General features: G+C 46.0%; 2 protein-coding genes across 7 annotated transcripts in view; one reads left to right on the top strand and one right to left on the bottom strand.

Moving 5' to 3' along the window:
• Positions 1-309: 309 nt before the first annotated feature.
• Positions 310-24,123, bottom strand: CHFR (checkpoint with forkhead and ring finger domains). Of its 6 annotated transcripts, none has more exons than XM_056115536.1 (17): positions 24,036-24,123; positions 23,722-23,853; positions 21,123-21,222; positions 17,473-17,582; positions 16,414-16,473; positions 16,062-16,271; positions 14,261-14,428; positions 13,581-13,740; positions 12,777-12,931; positions 12,530-12,692; positions 11,560-11,702; positions 10,959-11,075; positions 9,308-9,391; positions 8,733-8,803; positions 7,551-7,638; positions 3,738-3,845; positions 310-1,233 (listed from the first exon to the last, which is right to left on the bottom strand). In XM_056115536.1, exons 2-17 carry the CDS (start codon positions 23,840-23,842, stop codon positions 1,091-1,093), a joined length of 2,001 nt encoding a protein of 666 aa, XP_055971511.1. In that variant the 5' UTR covers positions 23,843-23,853; positions 24,036-24,123; the 3' UTR covers positions 310-1,090. The 6 variants fall into 6 exon arrangements, with proteins under 6 accessions (XP_055971511.1, XP_055971513.1, XP_055971510.1 ...); XM_056115538.1 differs by lacking the exon at positions 24,036-24,123 and adding an exon at positions 3,247-3,319 and having other exon boundaries at positions 23,722-24,023; XM_056115535.1 differs by lacking the exon at positions 24,036-24,123 and having other exon boundaries at positions 23,722-24,023.
• Positions 24,124-24,823: 700 nt separating this feature from the next.
• LOC130024777 (zinc finger protein 26) overlaps positions 24,824-26,859 on the top strand; it is a 35,364-nt gene continuing 33,328 nt past the window's right edge. The window contains exon 1 of the mRNA XM_056115544.1: positions 24,824-24,902. Within this exon, the coding sequence (XP_055971519.1) occupies positions 24,867-24,902 (36 nt within the window). The 5' untranslated portion in view covers positions 24,824-24,866. The remainder of the gene's footprint in view (positions 24,903-26,859) is intronic.

Below are 26,859 nucleotides of genomic sequence, written 5' to 3'. Positions count from 1 at the left end.
TTTCAGTGAAGGTTTAGGAGAGAAAGGGGTGATAGGAGGGAAAGGGGTGATGGGCACAGTCTCTAAGGTGAGGGAGGGCCAGAGCCCATGGTTGAGACACAGCTGGCTTATGGCTCCTGCAATAATGGTGTCTGAGACCCTAGGCCTTCTCCCTGCTCCAAAGCAAACCTCACACAAGGGCGTGAGCATCTGATGGGCCACTGGTCACTGAGGTTGATCCCACAAAGGGCCATCGGAACTCTCTTTAGTGGTCAACAAACCTCAGCAAAGATTTTAGCCTTCCTGCTGGCACGCAGAGATAAACAGAGAGAAACGACATGGTGGTTTATTAGAGTGCAGGAAGAGGCCTCCTTCCAGAGTCTATCAAGAGCAAGACAAGAGCTGAAAATCGTATTCCTGAGAAGCAAAAAAGTTATAATTTTTGCAAATAAACATAACAGGTGATTTCAACAAAAGATAAAAAACCCACTTAAAAAAAAAACAAAATTTCAAGTATTATTCAGATGACACCGCAAACTCAAGGGAGAGAAGGGCTGAAGTTAAAAGCAGAGACAGGAAGTGGCTGGAGGCTGCTCAGTCCCGCTGAGGGAAGGAAGAGAGTGTGGGGCAGTGCTGTGGGCCTGCAGCTGCACAGACCCACTTCCCTCCGCCTGAGAGGGGCTGGTAGTCTGAGCTTCCAATGAGTTCATGTTAACACAGAGAAGCATGTTCATTTTAGCCAAAGTGTACATTAGAAACAGTATCATTGTGCTACAGGTTCATGATATCTGACTCTCATTAGAAGATAAGCACCAAACCTATTAAAGTAAAACATCCAGCACTGATCTCCCCACTTGAGCAGCCTGTAGGCTGTGGATTTCTGGTTCCTTTTTGTTAAACAGAATGTTTGAGAAATTTTTCTTTCTCTCCCATGAAGCTTTTGAAGAAATGGCCTTATAACCATAGTGGTGGAAGGTGCAAAGAACAATCCTGTCCATCGTCATCTCACCAGGAGGATGACTATGCCCACGGCCTGTCAGCCACTTGAGGTCTCAATGAAGTCTCACTCCACGAAAGAAAAGTGACACCACGTGCCATATGCAGAACCGTCTCAAGTCTCAATGCCGTTCCAATGTCTGCATTGTGTATTTTCTGAAACTGCTGTCATTGTTCTCAATCCTCCAAAGCCATCTTGGTTTCTTCTTGGACACTTAGTTCTTGAACCTTGTCTGCTCACAGATATGGTTGAATTTCCTTCAGGGAGAAAGAGCCAAGTTAAAGAAGAGAGCAATAAAGAAGGTGTCAAACCAGTCAATCTAACTCAGACATTGGAAGACTCATACAAGAAGAATAGTGTGGAAGATAGCAGTGACATTTTAATACCATCGAAGAAACTAGCCCCAAAGAGAGGAGACAGGAGAGAGGAGCGAAGAGAGAGGAGAGAGGGAGACGGAGAGTGGGGAGAGAGAGACAGAGACAGACAGAGCAGAGAGAAATGAGTGTGGGGAGAGAGTTGCGTGAATTTAAATTGTTGAGAGTGAAAAAGGGGAGGAGAGAGGTGCAATTTTAATACCACCAAAGAAATTTGGGCTAGAGATAGTGTAACAGGTAGGGAGCTTGCCTTGCATGCAGTTGATCCAGGTTCACTCCCTTGCACCTCATAGGTTCCCTGGTCCCCTAAGCCCATCAGGAGTGATTCCTGAGCGTAGAGCCAGGAGTAAGCCCTGAGCACCGCCAGCTATGGCACCCTCTCCCCACCCCACCTCAAAAATAAACCAACAACAACAACAACAACAAAAATCAGTTCCAAAGACTGTAACCCCCACCACTGGGGTTGAAATAAAAGTAATTGAGAGAACCACCCTTAGTTCAAAGAGGCAGGTAAAGGCCACTCCCTCTGAGCAATGTTTCTGTGTAGTAAAAACCTGTTAAATAAGTTTGCAGAAGAGTCCGTTTTATTCCGAGAAAAGATCTGACTACTCCCTTTTGTATGTTTGTTTTGTTTTATGGCCACACTTGGTGATACTCAGGGGTTACACCTGATTCTGCACTCAGGAATTACTCCTGGTGAGCTTGGGGGACCATATGGGATGGCAGAATTGAACTTGGGTTGGCTGCGTGGAAGGCAAGAGCTCTACTGTCAGCCTGGGGGTATGTATCAGATGTGCATCTATGGGTCTCATCTAAGAAAATTATCTAATATGACTAATTTCTATTTTAATGCTTAAAAATAAAATAGGAGGAGATAGTGTAACAGGCTAGAATATTTTGCATGATGAAGCCTCAGGTTTGATCCCTGGCACTGCATGGCTGCCTGAGCACCACCAGAAATGATCCCCAAACACACAGCTGATAGCTCCTGGGTGTAGACCCCAAGCAAAATAAACCAAAAGTCTCTCAGGCTGGAGAGATAGTATAGTGGGTAGGGTGTTTGCCTCGCATGTGGATAGCCTGAGCTCGATTCCCGGTACCCCATATGGTTTCCCTTTGCCTAACAGGTGTGATCTCTGAGTACAGAGCCAGAAGTGAGCCCTGAGCACAGCTAGATTAGTTTTTGTTTTGGCGTGGATTTACTACTGGCCCCAACTAAAATTCCAGAGACATAAACAGGGCCTCTCTGGTTTATTTTTCTGTATTTATGTATTTATTTTTCTATCATGGTTCCCTGATGCCACTGTGTGTATGATCCCCGTCATCCAAATAATAACAGGAGTGAAAAAAAAATAAAAATAATAAATTTAATAAACACTTAGATATATAATTTTTATTCTCCCAAAATAAATGTGCCCCCCCCAAAAAAAAGGGTAAGAAATAAGTTTAAGAAGAGGAAAAAGAAGGTTACCTTTGTGCCAACTAGACAGTTAAGGCCCCAGTTTGATCTGTAGCATTTCATGGTTCCTCCAGACAGTGTGACCCCAAAACAAAATTACCAATGGGGTTTTTTTTTTAGGGGGAACCACACCCAACAGTGCTCAGGACTTATGCCTGACTCTGTTGCATACAAATGTGCCATGAAGGATAGAATAGAAGAAGAGCAGAATTTCTAAATGACACAATTTTATATACCCGGTAACTTTACAAAAGCCTATAGAATAGTCTGTTAAATAAAAGGTAGATTAGTTCGTAACCATCCCTAAAGGTGAGATGTTCACTTGGTGAGAACCTACAACCAATCACCTTGTCAACAGAACCTGAGGGTATGCCTTCCTGCAGGAGCACCGAGCACCCAGGCTGGCACAGAGCCCCAACCAGCAGAATCTCACTCACATTGCATGGTGCGCCTTCACCTGAGTGCGGCAGTTACGGCCCCAGTAGCAATCAGGACGGGAAGTCACAGCCGCTAAGAGGAAAACAAAGTGTTGGTGTAACTAGACATCATACTTGTAAACCAAGCTAAGTGAGCTGAGGAAAAGACCCACAGACAGAAACTGCACTGATGCATGGCTGTCTGTTACACTTCCTAACTAGTTTCCATGGAGTATACGAAGAATTCAGGAAAGGAAAAAATTTTTTTCACTAAAATTTCAACTTAAGAACTGAAATTACTCTAGTTGTCAATAGGATGTTCCTATGCATTGTTTTAGAAGCCACAACCACACACACACTGACCTAGTGTTCAAGCTAACACCATCCAGGTTATACCACTCTTTTCTTCCTGGCTGATGTGGATATTCAAGCGGAACAAAACCATCAACCCACAAGGTTTACCCTGTGGAGGAGCAACTCCACAAACTGAGTTTGGGACAAGTTTTCCTTACCGGGCAACTCGGAAGCAGGAATGTTCTGCCGATACTGGTATGTCAACTCTCGAAAGCTTCGCAGACCACAACAGTTACACAGCACAGTGTTCCCTGTGATTCTGTAATCTAGAAGAATGACAGCTTCATGTGGGCAGCCTGTCACCAGGCAGCATGCTTCTAGAACTAGAAGGAACTAATCATAATCACTGACCACAAGTGGGAAGAAGACAACAGAAAATGAGTACAGCAATCTAATACCAATTCCACTGCCTTACAGCAAAATAATTCCACTTAGAAAAGGAATTTAATTACTCATGGGGGCCCAGTGTAAAACTGCCTGATAAGTGTGAGCCTGTGAGTCTAGTACTGCCCCACAAGCCATGTGTGATAGCAACTGTGACAGTGTGATCTTTCGTGGGCCCTGATGCTACTGTGTTGTGATTCCCATCATCTCAATGATAAGGGGAGGAAAAAAAAATAAAAACAATACATTTAATAATAAAAAAGGTAAAAGCCCTCCCGTTGTTCGTCGATTTGCTTGAGCGGGCCCAGTAACATCTCCATTGGAGACTTTGTTGTTACTGTGTCTGGCATATCGAATACGTCACGGGGAGCTTACCAGGCTCTGCCGTGCGGGCGAGATACTCTCGGTAGCTTGCTGGGCTCTCTGAGGGGGGCGGAGGAATCGAACTCGGGTCGGCCATGTTGGCTGCGTGCAAGGCAAACGCCCTACTGCTGTGCTATCACTCCAGCCCATTTAATAATAGAAATATGATTTTTATTCCCCTAATAATTTGAATGTCACAGAAAACAAATAGTAGATAGGCAAGGTTTTAGACACTGGCCACCTCAACTGTAATATAAAAATGAAAATACAAAGGAGAAATACTGTCATTTCACACCTTGTTTTTAAGTGAATACTGGCAAAAAAAAAAAATGAAAAGAAACTTCATAAATGGTCACACCCAGTTTCCTGGGCTGGAGCGATAGCACAGCGTTAGGGCGCTCGCCTTACAAGCGGCCAACATGGCCGACCCGAGTTCGATTCCTCCACCCCTCTCGGAGAGCCCGGCAAGCTACCGAGAGTATTCGATATGCCAGACACAGTAACAACAAAGTCTCCAATGGAGACGTTACTGGGCCCGCTCGAGTTTCCTGGGGAAATAAAAGGCATAAAACCCGTGACAGTTGTACAATGAAATGTGGTGACTGAGAATTTATTTGCAACAAAGTAAAAAGTATTGTACCCTTAGTGAACATATCAAATCTAAATCCGTAAGTCCAAATAACTACATAAATGGGTACTAGTTACAGATAAGCAAATTTGTTCAAATAAATAAATAAACTGAAAAATAAACCAGAGAGGTCCTGTTTACATCTCTGGATTTTTTGTTGGGGCCAAAAGCAAAACCAAACCAAACCAAACAAAAAAAATCCCAAGAACAAAAACCAACCTGGCTATGCTCAGGACTCAATCCTTGCTCTGCACTTAGGGATCACTCCTTGTGGGTATTGAGGAATATATGTATGTGATACCAGGGATCAAATTCAGGTTACTCATGTGTAAGGCAAGCACCTTTTCTTCTATACTATCTTTCTGGTTCCCATCTTTTGAAATTCATAGGACTTAAAGGTAAAGGTAAGGTAAAGGCCCTCCCGTTGATCATCGATTTGCTTGAGCAGGCCCAGTAATGTCTCCATTGGAGACTTTGTTGTTACTGTGTTTGGCATATCGAATACTCTCGGTAGCTTGCCGGGCTCTCCGAGAGGGGCGGAGGAATCGAACTCGGGTCGGCCATGTTGGCCGCTTGTAAGGTGAACGCCCTACCGCTGTGCTATCGCTCCAGCCCATAGGACTTAAAAGGTAAATGTAAAGCTGGTAGGCTCAGGGGATGTGGCCTCAGTCTCTGAGGCACAGATTCTTTTTTTATTTGGTTTTTGGGCCATACCTGGCAATTCTCAGGGGTTATTCCTGGCTCTACACTCAGAAATTACTCCTGGCGGTGTTTAGGGTACCACCCGGGGTACCAGGAATCAAATCCAGGTCAGCCATGTGCAAGGCAAGCACCCTACCTGCTACAACATCTCTCCAGCACCCACTGAGGCCCAGAATCTCAACTATGTGACTACTTTCCAATAGTCCTGGCTCTTTTACCCTAAGGTGATAAGTTCTCAAATCCACATTATTAAGTACTTAACAGATGCAGTGTTATTTCAGAAAATGAAAGGATATAACTTCAAATTCTTATATAAATGAACTGGTTAAATAAATAACAGTATCAAAATAGTATAAAATACTTAAAAATCAAGGTATGGAAGTGTGAAAAATACCAAGGTACAGATCTGTAGTTGCATACAAAAAGGTCCAAGATCCAAGACAGTGTTGTTGAATGGGTTATAAAACAGCCTAAAAGCAGAATTTTATTTATGAAAATTAAGTATATAAAAATTATGTATATTGGGCAGGAGAGAGAGTTCAGAAGGTAGGACTCTTTTTTTTGGGGTCACACCCGGCGATGCACAGGGGTCACTCCTGGCTCTGCACTCAGGAGTTACTCCTGGCAGTGCTCAGGGGACCATATGGGATGCTGGGAATCGAACCCGGGTTGGCTGTGTGCAAGGCAAACGCCCTACCCGCTGTGCTATCTCTCCAGCCCCAGAAGGTAGGACTCTTGCCTTGTATACAGTCAAGCTGGGTTTGATCCCTCACACCCCATATGACCTTGAGCAAACCCTGAGCACCACCTGAGGTGTGGCCAAAACAAAAAACAAAAAAATGAAGCAGAAACCATGTATATGTAGGTGATGGAATTTCTGATGATTTTTAAGTTTATTTTTCCTACTACTCTATACCCCTTACTTATGCTTCCTATGAATCAGGTTGTTCTTATGAAACTAGTAAACCAGGGGCTGGGAGAGAATATACATGTGCTGATCAGGTCCAATTTCCAACACCACATCATCCTCCAACAAGCATCACTAGGTTGGCCAGGGTATTCCTAGCTCTGTAACATTGCATCATTGGGCCTGGCATTGAACCACTTGGCCTAGCTATCTGCCAACTTCCAGTGGGGCCCTTGGTCTCCTAATTACTGTTTGGGATCTACCCCCCAATTGAAAACAAAAAACAAAAAAAAAATCAAATTACTCTAATAAGGGGGCTGGAGCAATAGCACAGCGGGTAGGGCGTTTGCCTTGCATGCAGCCAACCCGGGTTCGATTCCCAGCATCCCATATGGTCCCCTGAGCACCCTCAGGGGTGATTCCTGAGTGCAGAACCAGGAGTGCATCGCCAGGTGTGACCCAAAAAGCAAAATTAAAAAATTACTCTAATAAACCATTAAAAAGCAGAAGGCACTAAGATCCAACAGGTATGTTTGGGTAGCTAGTATGTGTCCAGAAGATAGAAATATCTTGGAGAAATTTCCAGCAAAGTTCTTATGCTGTCCATGATAATTTGTCTTGGGGGGAGGGAACCACTTGCTGTTTTTTTCTGGACCTTCCCTCAGTGATATAAATCACAGTTCATAATGTACTCGTGTGCCTTGGTCCAGTGAACACACCAGGTAACCAAACCACTAAAGACCTGAGGACTTGGAAATGAATACCCCCAGGCCTCCATACTGATAAGTTCTTCATCCGTGTGCTCCTCATCCCCCTGCCCCCAACCCTCCTTGGTGAGAGAAAAAATCTGAAATATGTCATTTGAGCTCCAGTCCAACTTTTGTCTGTCAGGATAGGCAGCAGATTGGCCTCCTCAGAAATTTTCTACTTTCAAGGAGACAAGGTCCACACCATGCTAGTGAGGAGAACAAGGGCAATAACACCTACCAGACAGTAGAAACACACCCCGCTGCAGTGCCACCAGACTTTCTGCCAGCATGTTCTTCCATGTCAAGCCCCTGGTAGCCAGGTAATTCTGTGATAGGAAATAAGGCAATAAGAAGAAAAACTAGCTTGAAGAAAGCATCACTGAAATGAAAAGAGGGTTTTTCATACAAGGCCATTTAAGATAGATAAGGCCAATGCAGGCCAACCTAGATGCGGTGAGCATCTACACTGGAACTGCCGGTGAGCAGCACATGTTGCTGTGTGGATACTGCTTCCAGTTCACATCACAGGTGCCAAGGTTTGCACAGGTGACAAACCTGTGCACAAGAACTCGTTTGAGAAGCTTGGAGTCACCACTTTAAAACAGTAAGTGTCTTTCTAACCTCTGCAAAGACATTCCTAAACTGCACTGAGACATACAATCTCAGCAGAGCCTGAAGTGCAACACCCTGACCCCAGGACAAAACTGGGTCTGTGGGCAGCCTTTCGGGATGGAGCTGCTTGGTTCCTGTGGAAAATGACAACCTGGTGCAGAATGTACAGTTGCTGAGTATGTAGCTGGTATATGGAATGCTCTTCATAAAGGAGGCAAAAGCAAGGATTTGTGAGACACTGATGTGCACATTCAACCCTAACATTCTAAGAGCCAGATGAGCTTCCTAAAATGAAAGGACAGAGGCAAAAAAAAAAAAAGAAAGGGAACTAACCCACCAAGGTAGCCATGCTACCTTGGCCCAGAAATCTTGGTGCAGAGCAAGCAGCAGCTATAGAAAACAATGCCTGGGGACTCATTACATAATGGGTACAAGGAAAATTCTTAGGTTTTAGAGTTTGGGGAAAAATCTACACACTAGAAATCCAACACATAACTCAAAATGGGTGCAGAAATTTAGAGGGGAGATTGTTTAGAAAATGCTAATAAGAGGGCCTAGGAGACAGCTCTGTGGACTCGAACACATGCTTTGCATGAAGGAACCCCGAATTAAATCCCTGTGACTTCATGATCCCCATCTCCCCACTCCCCACTAGAACCATGGTAGGAGTAGCCCGCAGCACTGTAGGTAAGACTTCACCTCAAAACAAAAAACTAGAAGAAAACGCAAACAGCAGCAGGGTGAGGGTATGAAAAGCATTTTGGGGGCTGTCGCCTAACCCCTGTGGCCGTGTGGAGAGTGCTAGTACCTTCAGGATGTCCGACTCGTAGTTGTTGTTGTTCAGCACTCCATCCAAACACCTATCACCCAGATTGAGTTCTGTGGGGACAGAGGAAGCAACACTGTTTCAGAGAGACAATTACAGGAGCAGTGCTTCCCCATGAGTTAGGATCATAGCGGTGTTCCCTTTATAGAGGTGTTTCTTGATAAAACAGGCTAACAGAGAACAGGAAAACTGAGCTCCACTCTGCCTCCCCAGCACCTGGTCTTGGAACAGTCTCAACTCTGCGTGAGTCTCTGCTGTGTTGTGATGATCTTTCTTCTGCATGTTACCCACTCCTGGTTCTGAGCCTAGAGCTTCCTGTATCATTCTGCTAGTTCCGAGTTTTGAGCTAACACAGACTGACACTTCTAAAATGGCAAACTTACCTGGTTTGGCAAGAACCAGAGGTCTCCCTTGTGACCAACTTAACTTGTGAACCAACAGTTGGAAGTCTCCCAGTCCTGGGGCACACAGCAGGCCATGCCACCCCATTACCACCCTCAAGGACATCGAAAGATCATGCAAAGGCTAAAGCAACTTGGCAAAAGAGCCTGCATTACCACAGAATGGGGCCAGGCAGCCGAGGCAGCCGGTGCGGGCACAGCCCCAGTATAGGTGGCAGAAGGGCTGCAGGCAAACGGCACCTGTGGGCACAGAGCACAACCTGCATCAGGCATTAGTGCTACAAGCCAAACTCGGGAGCTGGGTCCACAGAGCCTGGCACAGTTCCCAGCTAACAACCAGGGTGACTGTTGTGACCTTGAAGGGCCAGGTCTACAGTATTTGCACTATTCTCATACTCACCTGGGAGAAATGCTAAGACCCATAGAGGGAGAAACAGCGATAGACAGAACATTAATGAGGTTCCTAACAAGTCTAAACACTCAACACATTTGACATCAATCTGTACATTAACATTTTCACGCTTTACATGTTTTATCATTATTTTGCAGTTTAACAATCTGAAGAACAGTATTTCTGGGATGCAATATCAGATACAATTCTCTCAGGGTAGAATATTTACGTCTTTTGAAGTCTATAATGACTTCACAAACTCCCCTAAGGCATTCTGTATGTTTTTTGCTTATTTTTGGTCAGGGCTTACTCCTGGCTGTGCTCAGGGATCACTTCTGGCAGGGATCAGGGGACCATATAGGGTGCTGGGGATCAAACCTGGATAAGCTATGTTCAAGGCAAACATCCTACCCACTGTACTATCGCTCCAGCCCCAAAAACTATTCTATATGGAAATTACTTCAAAAGTAAAGATTATTTGGTGAAAAGCTGGCCACTCAGCATATGTACCTACATTTGTCACTAAACAGTAGCACCACACACAGCAAGCAGACAGGCATGAGAGAGAGAAAACAGGGAACTTCCACAGGTTGCTGAATGGCATGTTGGGCAGCCCACATCCTCACTCATGAGAACCATCTTCCAAGAAAAGATCCCTTTATTTTCTCTGAGTGTTCTGAACACGTTAAGATGATAAAAGAACTGGATTATGAATAACACTTCTGCTAACTTTTGAGTGTCCATAACTAAGCAGTGCCCTGCTTCATAGAGGGGCTGACTGTGCATAGCTTACTTCTCCTGCTCTCCAGTCAGAGAACTCTGACATTTCAGTGTAGACCTCCTTTGGGCATGGGATAGCTCAAATGGCTAAAGTGTATGCTTTTTTCACATGTGGGAGCCTGGGGCTCAATTCCCAGTATGGCATGATCCTCCAAGCACCCTCTCGAGCAACCGTCAAGCACTGAGCTGACCACCAGGAGTGGGCCCAAAATAAAAATAAAAAAAAGGAGGAAAAGAGAGAAAGACATCTCAATGAGCAATAAATGAAAATCATCAGTAAATTACTAATTATAATCAAAGCACAAGAATTGAGACTTAAAAAGCATCATATTCCATTGATTATACTTAAAAGGTAGACATTACAGAACCACTATGGTCTGATATGGGGCAGAAAGCAGACTCTCCAGAAAGCATGCCAACCCATCTAATATGAAACCTGAATAATTATTTACTTTCATTCATATGGGAACAACTGATATGCAGATGGAAAACCAGAACTGGTTTTTCTCATTTCTCATCTCATTTCATACCATACACAAGAGGCAACAATACCACTCTGGCAGCTGGGCCTCCAATCACACAGAGTCTTTAGTGGAGGCTCCTCAGGCAGAGGTGCACACATGACTCAGGACTCACACTGCTGAGGGGCGATGCGGGGATCCAGCTCACGCTCTGCTCTCCGGTCGGGCATGGGCTGAAAGCAGCAGGTGCAAATGGCATGGCTTCCTTGTAGGGTACACACATAGTCCTGGGCTGTGGAATAGAAAGGTTCAGGCTGGAGTATACTGAGAAATAGCAGAAAGAGAATGGATTAGACTCATATCCAAAGAAGTGGCTAAAAAGTACCCATGAGGAGAGACCAGAGACTAAGATAAACCAGAGAGAATTCAGACCTACGTCTCCTAAACAGCCAACAGATAGCCCAACATTTAACCTGAGTTTAACAGAGTGAAGAAAAACCAAAGTAATCTTTCTAGTTCAGTGTGTAATACCATGACCTGTTATGAGAGGGCAAACTCTCATTTCAGGGTCCTTCTGTCATGGGTCACTTTGGCTTTGAATACCAACTGCCTCAAGATTCAGTTCCCAGGAATCTCCAGGAACAGAGGCTACAAGTTGATGATCTCATTTCCTAGTCCAAACCGGTTTAAGAAAAGCAAAAATCTGGTGGGACTTGAGAAGAGCTCATCACAGCAGAACAGCAACAAAACAGAAGGCAGAGCTGTGGAAGTCTCACCTGTCCTGACTCGAGTGGAAGTCGACGGTGCATCTCCAGGGCCCTGTGGTACCCCCGGCTCACTCTCAGGCTCTGAGCAGGGAAGGGGCTGTCCCACCTGCCGCTGGTACTCAGGACACTGTCTGCACAGGACATACGGCTGGCTGCAAGGAAAACACATAGATTGGAGGCAAGGAGTGGTAATGACTACTCTCCCCTCTATGGGGAAAGCAAAGATGCCACGGGCCCCACGGGGAGATGGGATCCAGGTTCCTGGGCATGCAAGGGCCTTCTCTATTCACAGACCTCATTCCCTCTCAGCCTTAGCTTGGTACCATGTGCTCCCACCCAAACAGGAGGACCCAAGGCCCTTTTTGGGACAGTAGCAGAGGGCTCTCTTTATCCACTACAGCACATCCTTTCCTCGCCTTTGCAGTTTTGAGTCATTTCTTGCTAGCCCTTTGGACCAGATTCTATGGCTCCCTTTCCTGGACTCATTCAGCAAAGAATGTATGAAAGGTGCAAAACCCACAAAACCAAGTGAAAAGTGTGTTCAGGGGCTGGAGAAATAGTACGAAGGGTAGAGTGTTTTCCTTGCATGCAGCTCAATCCCCAAGTTCAATCCCCAGAATCCTATATGGTCCCCCAGAAATGGTTCCTGAGCACAGAACCAGGAGTAAGCCCTGAGCACCAGCTGGTGTGGCCCATTAAGAACTGTGTCCAAACCACTAAGCCACAGGAAGATAGCACCCAGAACAAGAGTTCTTGGGGCTGGAGCAATAGTACAACAGGTAGGGCGTTTGTCTTGCATACGGCCGACCCAGGTTCAATTTCCAGCATCCCATATGGTCCCCTGAGCACTGCCAGAAGTAATTCCTGAGTGCAAAGCCAGAAATAACTTCTGTGCATCACTGGGTGTGACCCAAAATGCAAAAAAAAAAACAAAAAAAAAAAACAAAATTCTCCTGACTGAGGGCAGGCAGCGGCTCACCTGACATCCGAGGATTCACTGTCTACATCTGATAGCTCAAGCACATCCTCTGAACTCCCTTCCTCATCAGAGAAGGACTTTCTGACTTTGGGCTGCAGCATATCTTGTGTGATCTTGTTTCTGGCTGCCATGCTCCGCATGTCTTCTTCACTGCGACTCTTGTCTGAAATTCAAGATACAGTCCATTGACTGGTGGGCCATGGGGAGACTCAGGTGGTCCCAAGAGGTGAGCGGGCATGCCACTTGCCTGGGTGCTGGAGAAGGTAGGCCTCCACCAGGTTGTTGAGGATGTGATTCTTACAGATCCGCTCCACAGGACAGCGGCAGGTTGGGCACAGGGAAGAACGTTCCATCCACCCCGAGTAGCATGCAGCACAGAAGGTGTGCATGCAGGGCTGCAGGCTGAGGGCACAGAGAGTATCTTCAGAGGACGCTGCAGAGCACCTGCATCCTCAGAGGGCCAGGAACTCTGCCTGACTCCATAAGCCACCAGAAAACATGTGTGCAGCAAGAGCAAGGGAACCAAAATGCTGCTCCTTCCTTTACTGGTTGGTGGACAAGTCTCCCCAGGGGAGAGCATGGCCCCCAACTAAATCACAGCCCCAGTTAAAGGACACAGGAAATGGCAAGGTGACCTGTATTTCAGGAGCAGAGGAGGGCAGACCGAAACCTCACAAAGAGGGATGGAAGCACTGAGTGTATAAAAGTCAAACAGAAGCTAACTCTCATGTTCCCAGAGAAGCAGAGACGATCTTAAGTTATTCCTGAATCTTGATTCTATGTTGTCAATCATGTTTCTTTAATTGGGAAGTGTTTAAAACTCACGACAAATTTGGAAAGCCTCACTCTGTGGTAGATCTGAGGACACACCACATCAGCCTCCTAGGTTCCTTTATATCCTTACTCAACAGGACCACACAAGTGAAAAAACAATGTCATCTCCACAGATTCAACCCCACGTGTGACCCAGTGCTTGATTCACCCCTGAATTGTCCCTTACCCCCAGCCTGTAGCCTTTTGCCCCTTTAGACTTTGTCCTATGCATTAGTACCTGACACAGTCATGTAGCAGGTCCTGGCAGATGATGCAAGTGAGTGTCTCCTCCATCTTGTCTGGCTTCAGAGCCGCAGCTCGGACACCCTCAGGTGTTGTTTGGGAATCACGACACTGGTCTGTGACCAACAGGTGCAGGGCAAGGTCAGGTTCCTCAACTATAAGAGAAAGGGACACTCTAAGGGTCACAAGAATGTGAGGACACATACCCAGTCTTTGTTACAAATATCTGAACCTGCAGAAAGACACAATCTGTACCAGTGTTTGCATTTTCAAGGACAATTTTAAGAAGGCCCAAAACTAGTTTCATACTATGTACAAACCTAGTTGTAGAATAGAAAATGAAATAAAAGGTATTCAGGATAAAAGGTTAATGGAAAAAGACCAGTTATATTTTGACTATAATGCCATTTTAGTTCAAAGACAGGTACTTATGATACACAGAAAGTATAAACACATATGATGAGAATCTGTCGAACTGTCACTTCAAATACACACAGTGGCACTAGAAATGCTCATTTCCAGGCCAGGAAGATGTCTAGCAGTAAACATGGTGTGTCAGACAGGGAAGGAGTTCAGGTGCCAACCAGGGAAACTAGATTCCTGTTGGGGCAATTCTAACTAGGCCCCGAGGCACTCACATTGGGCGATAGACACATGGAACCCTGAGAGTCTGACCTCCTTTCATTCTCTTCTTTGTAGGTTCTGCATCTGCCAGGTCCTGAGGTTCTGACAGAGGAAAGGGGCTTCCCTCTTTAGCTGGGAGAGCAGAAGGGAAGCACGAGGTTTCACCACTTGCCACAGATGGACCATAGCTTTTTGGGGAGATGTCTGCATCTCTGGCACCTGTGAGGAACAAACAAGTTATGATTCACCCACCTCAGAAAAATGTGGGGCAATGAGAGACTGACTCAAACTGCTGCAGTTGACCTAAGGTGTTATACTGACCTAAGGTGTTATACTGCTCACTAAAAACACTTTTTCAGTCAACTCGCATTTCACATTTTTTCTTTTGGAGGGGCTAATATTTGGGCATACCCAGTAGGTCTTGGAGTTTTTCCAGATCAGTGTTCAGAGATCATTTAGAAGTTGCTCATAGGATCACAAGCTGCCAGTAATAACACCTGAATCAGCTGCATGCAAGGAAAGTGCCTTGATCACTATACTATCTCTTGAGCCCTCAACTCACATTTCTTAGACCCACTTGTGTCCATCATTATGTAAGCTAGCACTAGGAGCAGGCAGCACATTCAGAGGAATGAACGCAGAGATGCGTGACTGGGACTAGCCCTGAAAAAGTAGTCAACTGGGGTGACACCTTACAGTTATCATGGAAGACACAATGGCTATCAGTGAAAATGTTAAGGCAGAGTACTTTCAGAAGGACAAGCAGGCTTCAGACTACTAGGAGTGCATAACTGACAGAAGATGACAATGGGACACAGCAACTATTCCAAGAAAGTGAAAAAAAGGAAGGAGTAGGAGTCATTGGTAGGAAAAGTTCTTATCTATTCATGTGAAGAAACCACAGGCATGAAGTGAGCTAGGCAGAAAATTTCAAATGACCTTTATATCAATAAAGACATAGCTTATAATACAGTATGTATCCAATCTATAATATTCAAAGGGATTATTGTTTGGAAAAGGAATAAATGGACCTAAGGCAACTGAAGAACTGCTTTTGGGAGTTAATACTGAGTTTATATATTGAGAGAAGAAAAGATACAGCTTTGCATCTGAGGTTTGTGAGAAGCTGTGCTTCCCAAAGTGAAGCGTTCTGATGAAAAAAATAGCAGAAGCATGCTTTGCATGTAGTCCCCAAGCACACCCAGGAGCATCCCCGAAGTTGCAGGCAGTGACCTGGGCACACAGGTGAGCTCTGTCAGGTATGGACCCAAATAAAACAGAAAGCAATGTAGTTGAGGTCGAAAAGCTTGTTTAGGGGTTAAGGTATTTATGGTTCCTTGAGCCTGCCAGCAGTGATCCCAGAACAGAGATCCAGAAGTAAGTCCTAAGCACCACCAGATGTGGTGTAGCTCAAAAACTGGTATCAAAATAAATAAGGAATAAAGGGGCTGGAGATATAAGACAGCAGGTAGGGAGCTTGCCTTGCACCCCCAGCTGACCCAGGTTCAATCCATGGTGCCCCATATGGTACTCCGAGCCCTGCCAGGAGCAATACCTGAGTCAGGGGTACCCCAAGCATCCCTGGGTAGTGGCCTTAAAATCAGAAACAAGGGGCTGGAGCAATAGCACAGCGGGTAGGGTGTTTGCCTTGCATGCAGCCGACCCGGGTTCGATTCTCAGCATCCCATATGGTCCCCTGAGCACCGCCAGGGGTAATTCCTGAGCACAGAGCCAGGAGTAATCCCTGTGTATCACCGGGTGTGACCCAAAAGAAAAAAGATAAAAAACAATAAAATAAATTTTAAAAAAACCTATGCAGCAATGCCCCCCGCCCCCCAGATGCTCATCTCACCAGAGCTGGAGAGAGGCCTTTGCCCTGTGGAGTTGCACGCCAAAGAAGAGGTAGAGGCCGTGAGGAAGAGGTCTGAAGTGGATGTTGATGGCTGTGGTTCCTCCATGCACGCATGAGTAGTGGGCGATGGCAGCAAGACCTGGGGGTCATCACCTTGCCCTGCACCTGAGGGATCTTTGGTCACATGGAACACATTTTCCTTGTTGGCTTCTGTAAGCACAAGGAGCACACTTGGAGGCTCAGGTAAAACAAGATATTCTACTGGATCAATGGACTTTTATGAACACCCACTTGCCTGAATCTTTCATAAAAACCCCCATCCCTAAACAATTTTCTGAATACTCTTACTTACCAAAGGAATCTTGGGTTATGTCTTGCTTTTCATTTAAAGATTCGTAGAGGTATGCCACATCTAAAACAAGATTAGCTGTATTAGAGACAAGTCAGCCAAGCTAGGCCTCCTTTTCTTTCTATTCCCTCTATGTACTTCATAATCAATTTGTTAACCATTTTGACTCCAGCTAGTAAATAACATTAACCAGTTTAAGGGATTTTTATTTCTTTTTGAGTCACACCCAGCAGTGCTCAGGGCTTACTCTAGGGAAGCCCAGGGGACCATATGGGGTGCTGAGGATTGAACCCGGTCAGCCACATGCAAAGCATGCTCCCTACCTGTTGTACTATCACTCTAGGCCCCAATTTCAAGGATTTTTAACCAATCTTAAAGTAAATAAGCCTCTTAGGGATGCAGAGACAATATAGTGGGAAAGGTGCTTGCTTTGTACATAGCAGACCTGGGGTCAATCCCCAGTTCAACATATGGTCTCCTAACTACTATCAGGAGTGATTCCTGAGCATAGAACCAGGAGTAAGCCTTGAACACAGCCAGGTATGGCCCAATAAATAGGAAAAAAAAAATTAACTCAATAGAAGACCAAGGAGAGGCAGAGCAATGACAAAGGATACATTGTTTATTATTTCCAAGGGGGCAGACACCAGACCCTTCAATATGGAAAGAAATTTTTAATTTTTTTTGGTTTTATTTTTTTTCTTTTTGGGAAAACCAAAAAAGGGGAAAGAAAAGGGGGGGGGACACAACAGTAATGTTCTCAAGAGACACAGCTATTCTGAAGATGTTTTCCGGCCATGGCAGCAGCATTTCTTTTTCTTTTTCTTTTTTTTTTTGCTTTTTAGGTCATACCCAGGGATGCTCAGAGGTTACTCCTGGCTTTGCACTCAGGAATTACTCCTGGTGGTGTTCAGAGAACCATATGGAATGCTGGGAATCGAACCCGGGTTAGCCGCATGCAAGGCAAACACCCTACCTGCTGTGCTATTGCTCCAGCCCCCATGGCAGCATTTTCAGTCCTATACCCACCCTGGGTCCTAGCCCAGTTTCCATTTTTCTTACTGTACTCAGGCTCATTCTTCCGGTACACCAAATAGATGACATCTCCAGTCTGTAGTGGGCAAGTCTGCTTCTTAACAACCTTTAGTTTGTTGATCACTGTTCCATTGGTGCTGTGAAGACAATATTGGAGTGAAAATTACTTTTGTGCCACCAGTTGCAAAGTAGAACAATATAACCACAAGAAAAATGACAAAATTCTCATGGATAGAAGTAAACATTTCACAGAGCACTTATACAAGCAATGCCTTGTAAGTCTTCTTTTTGTTGCGGGGGCGGGGAATGTGACATCAATGGTCAGTCTAATGATGGGGCGGGGACCACACGGCACCAGAAACTGAACCTGGGGCTTCCACATGCAAAATATGCATTCTAGCCCTTTGAGCTATCTTACCTGCTCGCTTACAATTCTCTTTAGAATGTCTTAACTTAGCTTTTCTACCAGAATCTGTGGAGAACAATGCAATTTTTTGATCCCAAATAAACTTGTTTGGACTTAAAAAAAGAGTAAGATGTCTCTGCTCATGCTGCCAACCTAACAAGCAATAGGAGCCCTGTCAAGTATTTCACCATTTCTTCTGCTTCACCATTCTCTTACATTTGCCTCTGGTGACCCTCAGATTTCAGCAGCACTGAGTTCTTGGATTTATAGATTTTCTCCTGTTGCTGTGCTCACCTCTGTACATGTCTACTCTCCTCCACAGTCATGGCCTATATTAGTCAGATCAGCCCTCCACTGAGCACTGACCCTCTGACACAAGTTCCTGGCAGAAGCAAATGAATGGTGAGCTAATGCAGGAAGATAAAAGGGGGCTACAGGTGGGGGCAATTCAGAGAACCACAATGTGGGTTGAGGGAGGCGGAGGGTGTGGAAGGAACAGACATGAGCCTAGGTCAGGGTAGGCAGTGCTTTCCTGACAAGAACTTCTGAGTGATGAGCTGACAGAAACCTCAGGAGAGGTAGAGAATACTCTGATTTGGTTTTGGGCCAGAACAACCCCAGACACAAAACTAAAACTGGCAACAGAAAAGAGTAATTGCTGGTTTCTAGCTTTTCTTATTAGCCTCTGAGGTGAGGTTTATTTGATGAACAAACTGTCAGCATTTTTGTTTTCTGGGAGGTACCTGATTTTTCCTTTTGAAAAGCGTAAGCTCTCTCATTATATCACCTCTCCACATAATACTCAGCTCTGCTACTGTTGCATGAAAACAGGCTCAGACAAGGTAAAGTGAAAGCACTGTCTGCTCCCAGGAAAATTTCATAGAAAGCAGTGGTGGTGAAATTAGAGGGTGGCTTAGAGGGTGGCTAAAGGGCTGCAGTACATATGACAGCGCTGGGTTCAATCTCTGGTACTGCAAAGTGTACTAAGCACTGCCAGGTGTGCCCAGCCCGCTCCTCGGCAATGCCTCCCAACCTCCAAATCAAAGAAGCAAATATCAAAAGTATCCTCCAAATCAAAGAAGCAAGTATCAAAGCAAATCAAAGAAGCAAATCAACAACACTGGCACTACTAGGTTTCTCCCTAAAATCCTTCCCACAATGATTTCAGAACCTGATTTCACTTTCGGCTTTAACCCCATTGATAAACTCACTGCTCTCAGGCGGAAAAAGTCTGAACTGCCGGGGCCAATGAGATAACAAAGGAATTAGGTGCTTGCCTTGCATTCGATAGACCCTAATTCAATTCACAGCGATGCATAGACTCTGAACACTGCCAGGAGTGACTCCTGAGCAGAGAGACAGGAGAAAGCCCCGAGCACCATTGGGTATGCCCCCACCCTGTCCCCTGCGGGGGACCAAAGGAAAAAAAAAAAAGAACTCTGGTATGGACACTGGGGTATTCCTTCTTACTGTCCAGTATACTGTACCCGTGGTTACTCTGCCTGCAATACTTTCCCCCTCCATCCCAGTTAAGGAATGCAGCAGCCTCCAGAAGCTGAAAAAGGTAGGGAACAGATTCTCTCCTAGTTTCCAGAAGAATCCAGCTCTACCGATTTTGGACTGAATTTAATCCAATGAGACCTGTGTTGGACTTCGGATACCTAAAACCTCTAAAATGATAGCTATGTTGGGGCTGGAGAGATAGTACAATGGGCAGGATGACTGCCGATCCCTGGTACCCCGAGCACTCCCAAAACCAAACCAACAAATAAAAATGATAGCTATGCTTTGTTTTAGTCATTAAGTTTATGGTAATTTGTTATAATAGCCACAGGCAGTCAGTGTCGCATAGCCAGTACGAGAAAACGAGGGCCAGATATAAGAAGACAACTCGAGATCAGCACTACCCGGTGCTGAGAAGTTTCTTGATCTGCCCTGCCTATTAGAAGAGAAGGAACATCCCTCCCTTATAGTAAAATCTAATTTCCAAAACCTAATTCTCTATCTTTTACCTCCAAATTTGTTACCAAAGACTCTCCTAGAATCTGCCTTTACAAAAAAGATGTGTTGGGAAAGGCAATCTCTCAGCATACTACTGCAAGGCCATCTGTCACTCACACCAGGTTTAAAATAGGCACATTTGGACACAGCATTCCTTCCTAGAAATATAACACCAAGAGAATAATCAAACATGAATGCAAAGAATTTTAAGTCACTATAGAATCACCTGTAACAAAAAAATAATGAATCTTCACCTATGAGCTGAAACATTACTACTTAACAATAATGAACAATGTTTCTAGACAAACTGGAATGTTAAGTGATCATAAACATAAAAACGAAGAGAGAGCTATATACACATATATGATATGTATGTACAATATATAAAGCAGAGCAGCTCACTTTTCAGAATAAATGATGCAACAGATGAATGTGATTTTGGAAAAGTTTACATTTTCATATACTATGTTTTATAAGAGTTAACTTAAGAGTTGGAGAGATATGGGGCTCGAGTGATAGCACAGCAGGCAGGGCATTTGCCTTGTACGCGGCCGACCCGAGTTCGATTCCCAGCATCCCATATGGTCCCCTGAGCACCACCAGGAGTAATTCCTGAGTGCAGAGCCAGGAGTAACCCCTGTGCATCGCTGGGTGTGACCCAAAAAAAAGCAAAAAAAAAAAAAAAAGAGTTGGAGAGATAGTACAAAGGTTAAGGCACTTGCCTTGCATGTGGCCATGGTCATGAGAATGGTCTGAATCCCGACATGTGGTCCCCAGAGCACTACCATAAGGACTCACTACCACCCACTCACCCCATACACACTCACCCTCAAAAGTAAACTTCTGGCCAGAGAGCTCAGCAGGCTGAAGCATGTGATACTAGAAACTTACGGTTCTCCAGGCACTGTAGCCACTGAACACTCTAAGTTCCCAAAACCAAATAAAAAAAATGCAAGACTTACTGGTTTTTTGTTTTGTTTCGTTTTTGAGGGAAAGAAATCTTACTTGAATAGGTTTATAAGAATAAGTTATATATCAATGCCTTAAGTTTTATTTTTGAGGTATTTTTGCAAAAATCTAATTTTATAGTTCCTAATTCTAACTACGGTAACAACAAAGTCTCCAATGGAGACGTTACTGGGCCCGCTCGAGCAATTCTAACTACAGTGTTGTAGAAAACAAGGCTTTGTTTCTTCTCCACAGTCACTGGCTTTTATCTGTCTCCTTGGAGCTCTATGAGCAATAGAAAACAAGCTTAGAAAGAGCTCACCTGGTATCTTCTAGTGACACCTGACCAGATTTCTCATCCACTCTAATTTTACAGTGATCTCCAGAGACCAGTTTATTTCCGGGAAATGAAAGGTCACAACCTGAAACAGAGATAGGGGACACATTGGATGACTGGATACAACATGCACGAATCCTTTGCTTAGCTAAGCATGTAACTGGAAACCAGGACTAGCACTGTACATACTTAAGCACTTAAACAAGGGCTGAAGAAAATTTCTAAAGAGTATTTAACTGTAAATCCAAAGTAAAGTGACAATGACGGTCTTGAACCTTTCCGACTCCCTGTTATCTAGAGAACACATCACCAACACATCAAACTATAACGTCAACATCTTCTTGTAGACAATTTTACAACACACACATATATGCAATTAGTCCGAGCAATATTATAGAACTTGAAAACTAACGGATTTCATTGAGTAAGTCTTCAGAGTCTGATCATTAATTTCTACTCCTTTGTAATCTCAGGTTACAAAAATCATCACAAAAATTGGAACAATGACATAAAAAATATAGCTGAACAAGTTATCATAAGTTTGTACATCTGTCTGCACGTGTGTTATATTAAAAATTCCACAGACCAAGAGGCTTAAAAATAAATTTATTTCTGGGGCCAGAGAGAGAACTCAAGTGCTAGAGACCATGCTTAGCATGTGTAAGGTCTTGAATTTTCTCCAAGGTGCAAAATGCACAAATCTCTCCCCCACAGCTTTATCAGATGTGACCCATTTTAAAAAAAATCAAACAGAACCAAATTCACTTCTTACAGTTCCTGAGTCTGAACTTCATCTGTGCACATCACACTGACCACAACTGCAAGGATAGTCATAATTCAAAGTCTTTCCTAGTCAATGTGTCTCTGTCCACACCAAAACATCAGTGTTCTAAATTAGAGTCAAGATACTTTGAGCTTAAGTTCTATTCTTGATGTCTGTTTGTTATTTAGCTGCATAATTGATTCTCTTACTTGGTTGGCACTCCCAAGAAAGGGGGAACTCTCATCTCATCATACACGCCAACCCAGCACTCCCTTGCTCCCAGAATAGGGCCCTGAATGTAGCAAGCATGCAGTTATTTTTAAAATAATCATTATTAAATCATCCCACTTTTATGGAATGTTCCCCGAAGGGAAATTTCTGCGTTCCCCTAAATTTCTAAGCTGAAGCCCCCTTCCTGTCGAACTATATGAACATCGGTACACTGCACCATCACTGGAAAGCATGCTCTTGCTAGGGGTAAGAGCTGGTAAGAAGCTGGGTAGACAGCTCAAGGGGTTGCATGTGGGAGCCCAGGGATCAATCCCCAGCGCTTCTGGGTGTAGCCCAAAAACCGAAAAAGAAAGCGAGCATAGGGGTGGGGCCCTCATAGGACAGATGTGATGTCCTATGAGAGGAAGAGACACCAGCACATTCAAGACAGAGTGACAAGGCAGCTTTCTGTTCTCTAGGAGGTGGCCTTTCGCTGGAACTGTTGTCTTAAGACTTCAAACTACAGAACTCTTTCAAACAACTTTATTTCAAAAGTCTTCAGGTCTGGTATTGGTCCATTTTTTTTTTGTCAGAGTGCAGTAGTAAAGCCACCTTTGTTTCCTTGGAAAGATTAAAAACTTTATTGAAAAGACTTCTATTATGAAGCAGATCAACTCAACACTTTTTCAGGGACTTTTTTTCCTCTTCGTATTTACATGTCAAATGTTATTGTAATAAGCATGATAATAACAACAGATAACCTTTAACACTTGTTCACACTTAAGCCAGGCTCCTTCGCCCTAGGGAGTGTTAGCTTACCCCCCCCCCCCCACCTTACCCCCTAAATGACCTGGTGGTGCCAGTTTGGAAACCCAGGCATGTCTCCAGGCCTTCTGCTCTTGACCAAGGATCTCACACACGAATTTCAGAAAATCAACACAGCGCTACCAGTTTCCAATGATATGCAAAAATTTCCAAACTGGCAAACAAAGTTGTTGGGATTTAAGGCTAACACCATCACCTGCCTCACTCGCCAAACAAAAACAGAGGCAGGTTCACCAGTCTTAAGGGGTAAGAGAACACAATGACTCTCAAACGGGGCCTTTTTCACTCCTGCCGAGAGTTTTTCAGGCATGCTGAGCACTCGGCTGGGCCGATCTGGACCTTCTCTTCAGGTCCAGTTACCAGACGGTCCTCAGGGGGTCAGGCGGGCAGTGTCGGCTCTTCCTCAGTGACCGCGGCTTCCTTCCGTCTTTAGCCGCAGGCCGTTACAGCTATTTAAGGGGCTTGAGACCTCCTGCAAGGCTGCAGGTGCCACAGCACTGCTCCGGCCGCACCTGACACATTGTGGCACCGGGGGTCTAACACTTTCTTTCAGGCTTGCCTGATCACCCTGACCATTTCTCCCTTCGCCGACGGGTGCTCTTACAATTCACGCACCTGGGGTCCCAGGGGCCCCTCGGAGGCCGATTCTGACCCCGCCCACCGAGCGCTCCGAGGGGACGCGGCAGCACCGCGCAGGCCGCTGTCCGCCCCGCACAGCCCCCTGGAAACACTGATCGTACGGCGGGCCCGCCCCGAGCCGCCGGTCCGCTCCGCCGTCCGCCTCACCTCTTCGTCGCCCGATGGTCCATTCCCGTTTCCGCAGGAGGACGTGCGGCTCGCTGTCGTCGGCGCCCAGTCGGCGGAGCCGGCCCCACGGCTGCTGCTCGCCCTCCGCCGACCGCTCCATCGGACTCACGTCTGTGGAGACCCGGAAACGTCGGGGGAGACTCCGGCCGCGAGGCGGCTGCGGCCAGCGCGCCCCTCCCGGCCCCCGGCGCCCACGCCCTCGCGCTGCAGGTAGGCCGGGGTACGGCTGGACGCCGCCTCCGCGCCGCCCCTCCGGGTCGCCGGCCCCGCCGCCCCTCAGACCGTCCACTTACCCCCTGCCCCGCGCCGAACCCGGAACCGGCGGCTCGGCAGCCGCTGTCAACAGACATCGCGGATTCCTCAGCTGATTCTCGGGGCGGGGCTAGCCAGCGTCCGCGCCCTACGATTGGCGGCGGCGGCGCCCACCGAGAGCGGCGGCTAGAGCGGAGTCGCGAGTCATCAACGAGAAGAGACCGTGGGGGCTGATAGAGCGTGCGCACACGGCCGGCCGTGTCCTGGAAGCCATATTTGATGTGGGCCTGGACGACTTGGTCGTGAGACGTTACGGAAGTGGCTGCCGCGGGCGCCATCTTCAATTGGGGCAGGGAGACGGATCCCTTAAGTTTGGACGCCGGAAATTTAGCGCCTAAGCCGGCTTGGAAGTACGGGTTTGCAGTACGGCGCCCCAGACACAGGACTAGGTAAAAGCACCTAGACTCGCCGCTTCCCCTTTCCACACGTCGGGGAGTCGATGAGGACGTGCGGGTAGCACAGGGCGAGCGCAGGCGCGCGCAGTCCCGCGCCGGGAGGCGGCCGCGGTGCGAGGGTACCGCCGCTGCTGGCCAGTCGTGCGGGCTGGAAATAGCCGTTCGCTCCGTCGGGAAGCCGGCCGTGTATTCTGGCGCTCCCAGAGGGTGCTCGGTCGTGATCGGCGGGAAATGATCATCACGGGCAGCTCCGAGGGAACGAGTTGGTGCCTGTTCTGGCGAACGTCTCCGAAATGGGGTTTGAAATGTCAAGTTAGGGGCCGGAGAGATAGTACAGTGGACAGGGCGCTTGCCTTACCCGCGGCCGTTCCGGGGTCTATCCCTGAAACCTCATGTGGTCCCCTGAGCCCACCAAGAATGAGAGAGTCAGGAGTAAGGCCTGAGCACCGCTGGGTGAGTCCCCTTCCCGATTTAAAAAAAAAAGTCATGTTAGTAGGGCGGAAGAGATAGGACCGGGATTAAGGCGCTTGCCTTGCACGCTGTCTGCCTCAGTTTGATCCCCAGTACCTGTGCTCCCCGCACCAGCACTGCCAAGAGCGACGCCAGAGCCGGATGATCGTCGGGGTGATCGCTGAGCACCGCTGGTGTAGGCCCAAAAGCCAAAGTATGATGATGATGATGATGATGATGATGATAGGGGAGGGTTTTCCATTCCCTTGGAGGCCCTTTTCAGCCTGCCCGACCCTTAAGTTTGAGAGTCTGAGGTCATTACCGGGGGGTGTAGGTCTGTGCTGGAAGCTCTGAGGTCAGTGCTGAGGAATCTGAGCACACTCCTGGGGGAGTGTAGGGTCAGTGCTAGGGGTATGAGATCAGTGCTGGGGGAGTTTGAGATTAGTGCTAGGGGAGTTTGAGATAAGTGCTGGGGGCTCTGAGCACAGTGCTTTAGTTCTGAGGTCAGTGCTGGGGAGGCAGTCTTGAGTACAGTACTGGAGATAATCAGGGTCACCCTGGGGGTACTTGGCTCCTCCATGCAACACATGGTGGTGTTTGAGCAGCTTCTAGGGTTGCACTAGGGGAAACTTGGAAACCTTGTGGTGCTGAGGATTCATTTGGGAGTTGGTTGCATGCAAGGGGCCTTAACCCCTGTGCTCTCTGGCGTATTAACCTTTTGTTTGATTTAGAGACCAGAAAGAGAGTACAGGGATTGAGGCTCTGCCTTGCACATCCTCTAACCTTGGTTGGATCCCAGGCAACACAATATATTACCCCCAGCACAGGGGACACTGTTGAGCTTGCAGCCAATAGTCCCTAAGCACAGAATGGCACAGGATGTGACCCAAACATCTTAATTTTTAGCCTTTTGGAGAAAAATGAGCCTTTTCAGAGAATCTTTCATTGATCTTGTCAATAATTTCTATCATAGGTTTGTTTTTTTTCTCCATCAGTAATCTCTTCTCTCTTCATTAGCTAGTTAATCTGCTGTTATGAAACATTTCAAACTCCCCGTACCCATTTCTAAGAGCTTCTGCTTTCTCACACCACCAATTTTTTAAAAAATTTTTATTAGTGAAACACCATGAGGTACAGTTGTAGACTTAAAAATTTTTGTGCTTGGGTTTCAATTATACAATGATTGAGTACCCATCCCTCCACCAGTGCCCATTCTCCACCACCATTGATCCCAGTACCCCTTCCACCCCCATCCCCCCCATCCCACACTGCCTCCATGACAGGGCATTCCCTTTTGTTCTCTCTCTCCTTTTGGGTGCTGTGGTTTGCAAAAGAGGCATTGAGTGGCAATCATGTTCGGTCTATACTCTACTTTCAGCATGCATCTCCTATCCTGGGAGGATCCTCCCAACACCCTTTATTTGATGCTCCCTTCTCTATCTGAACTGCCTTTTACCCTAGCATGTGCGGCTGGCCTCCAAGCCATGGAGTGAACCTCCTGGTACTTATCTCGGCTATTCTTGGGTGTTAGTCTCCTATTTTGTTACTTTATGTTCTGCAGATGAATGCAATCTTTCTATGTCTGTCCCTCTCTTTCTGACTCATTTCACTTAGCATGATACTTTCCATGTAGTACCACTTGTATGTAAATTTCATGACTTCATCTTTTCTAAGAGCTACATAGTACTCCATTGTGTAGATGTACCAAAGTTTCTTTAACCAGTAATCTGTTCTTGGGCACTCAGGTTTTTTCCAGATTCTGGCTATTGTAAATAGTGCTGCAATGAACAAACAAGTGCAGATGTCACTTCAACTACTTTTTTGCCTCTCTGGGATATATTCCCAGGAGTGGTATTGCTGGGTCAAATGGGAGCTCAATTTCCAATGTTTTGAGAATCGTCCATACTGTTTTCCAAAGGGGCTGAACCAGTCGGCATTCCCACCAACAGTGAAGGAGGTT

This window comes from Sorex fumeus, unplaced genomic scaffold (assembly GCF_029834395.1).
Source record: "Sorex fumeus unplaced genomic scaffold, SorFum_2.1 ptg000029l, whole genome shotgun sequence".
Lineage (NCBI taxonomy): Eukaryota > Metazoa > Chordata > Mammalia > Eulipotyphla > Soricidae > Sorex > Sorex fumeus.
This window is presented reverse-complemented; position numbering and strand designations above follow the sequence as displayed.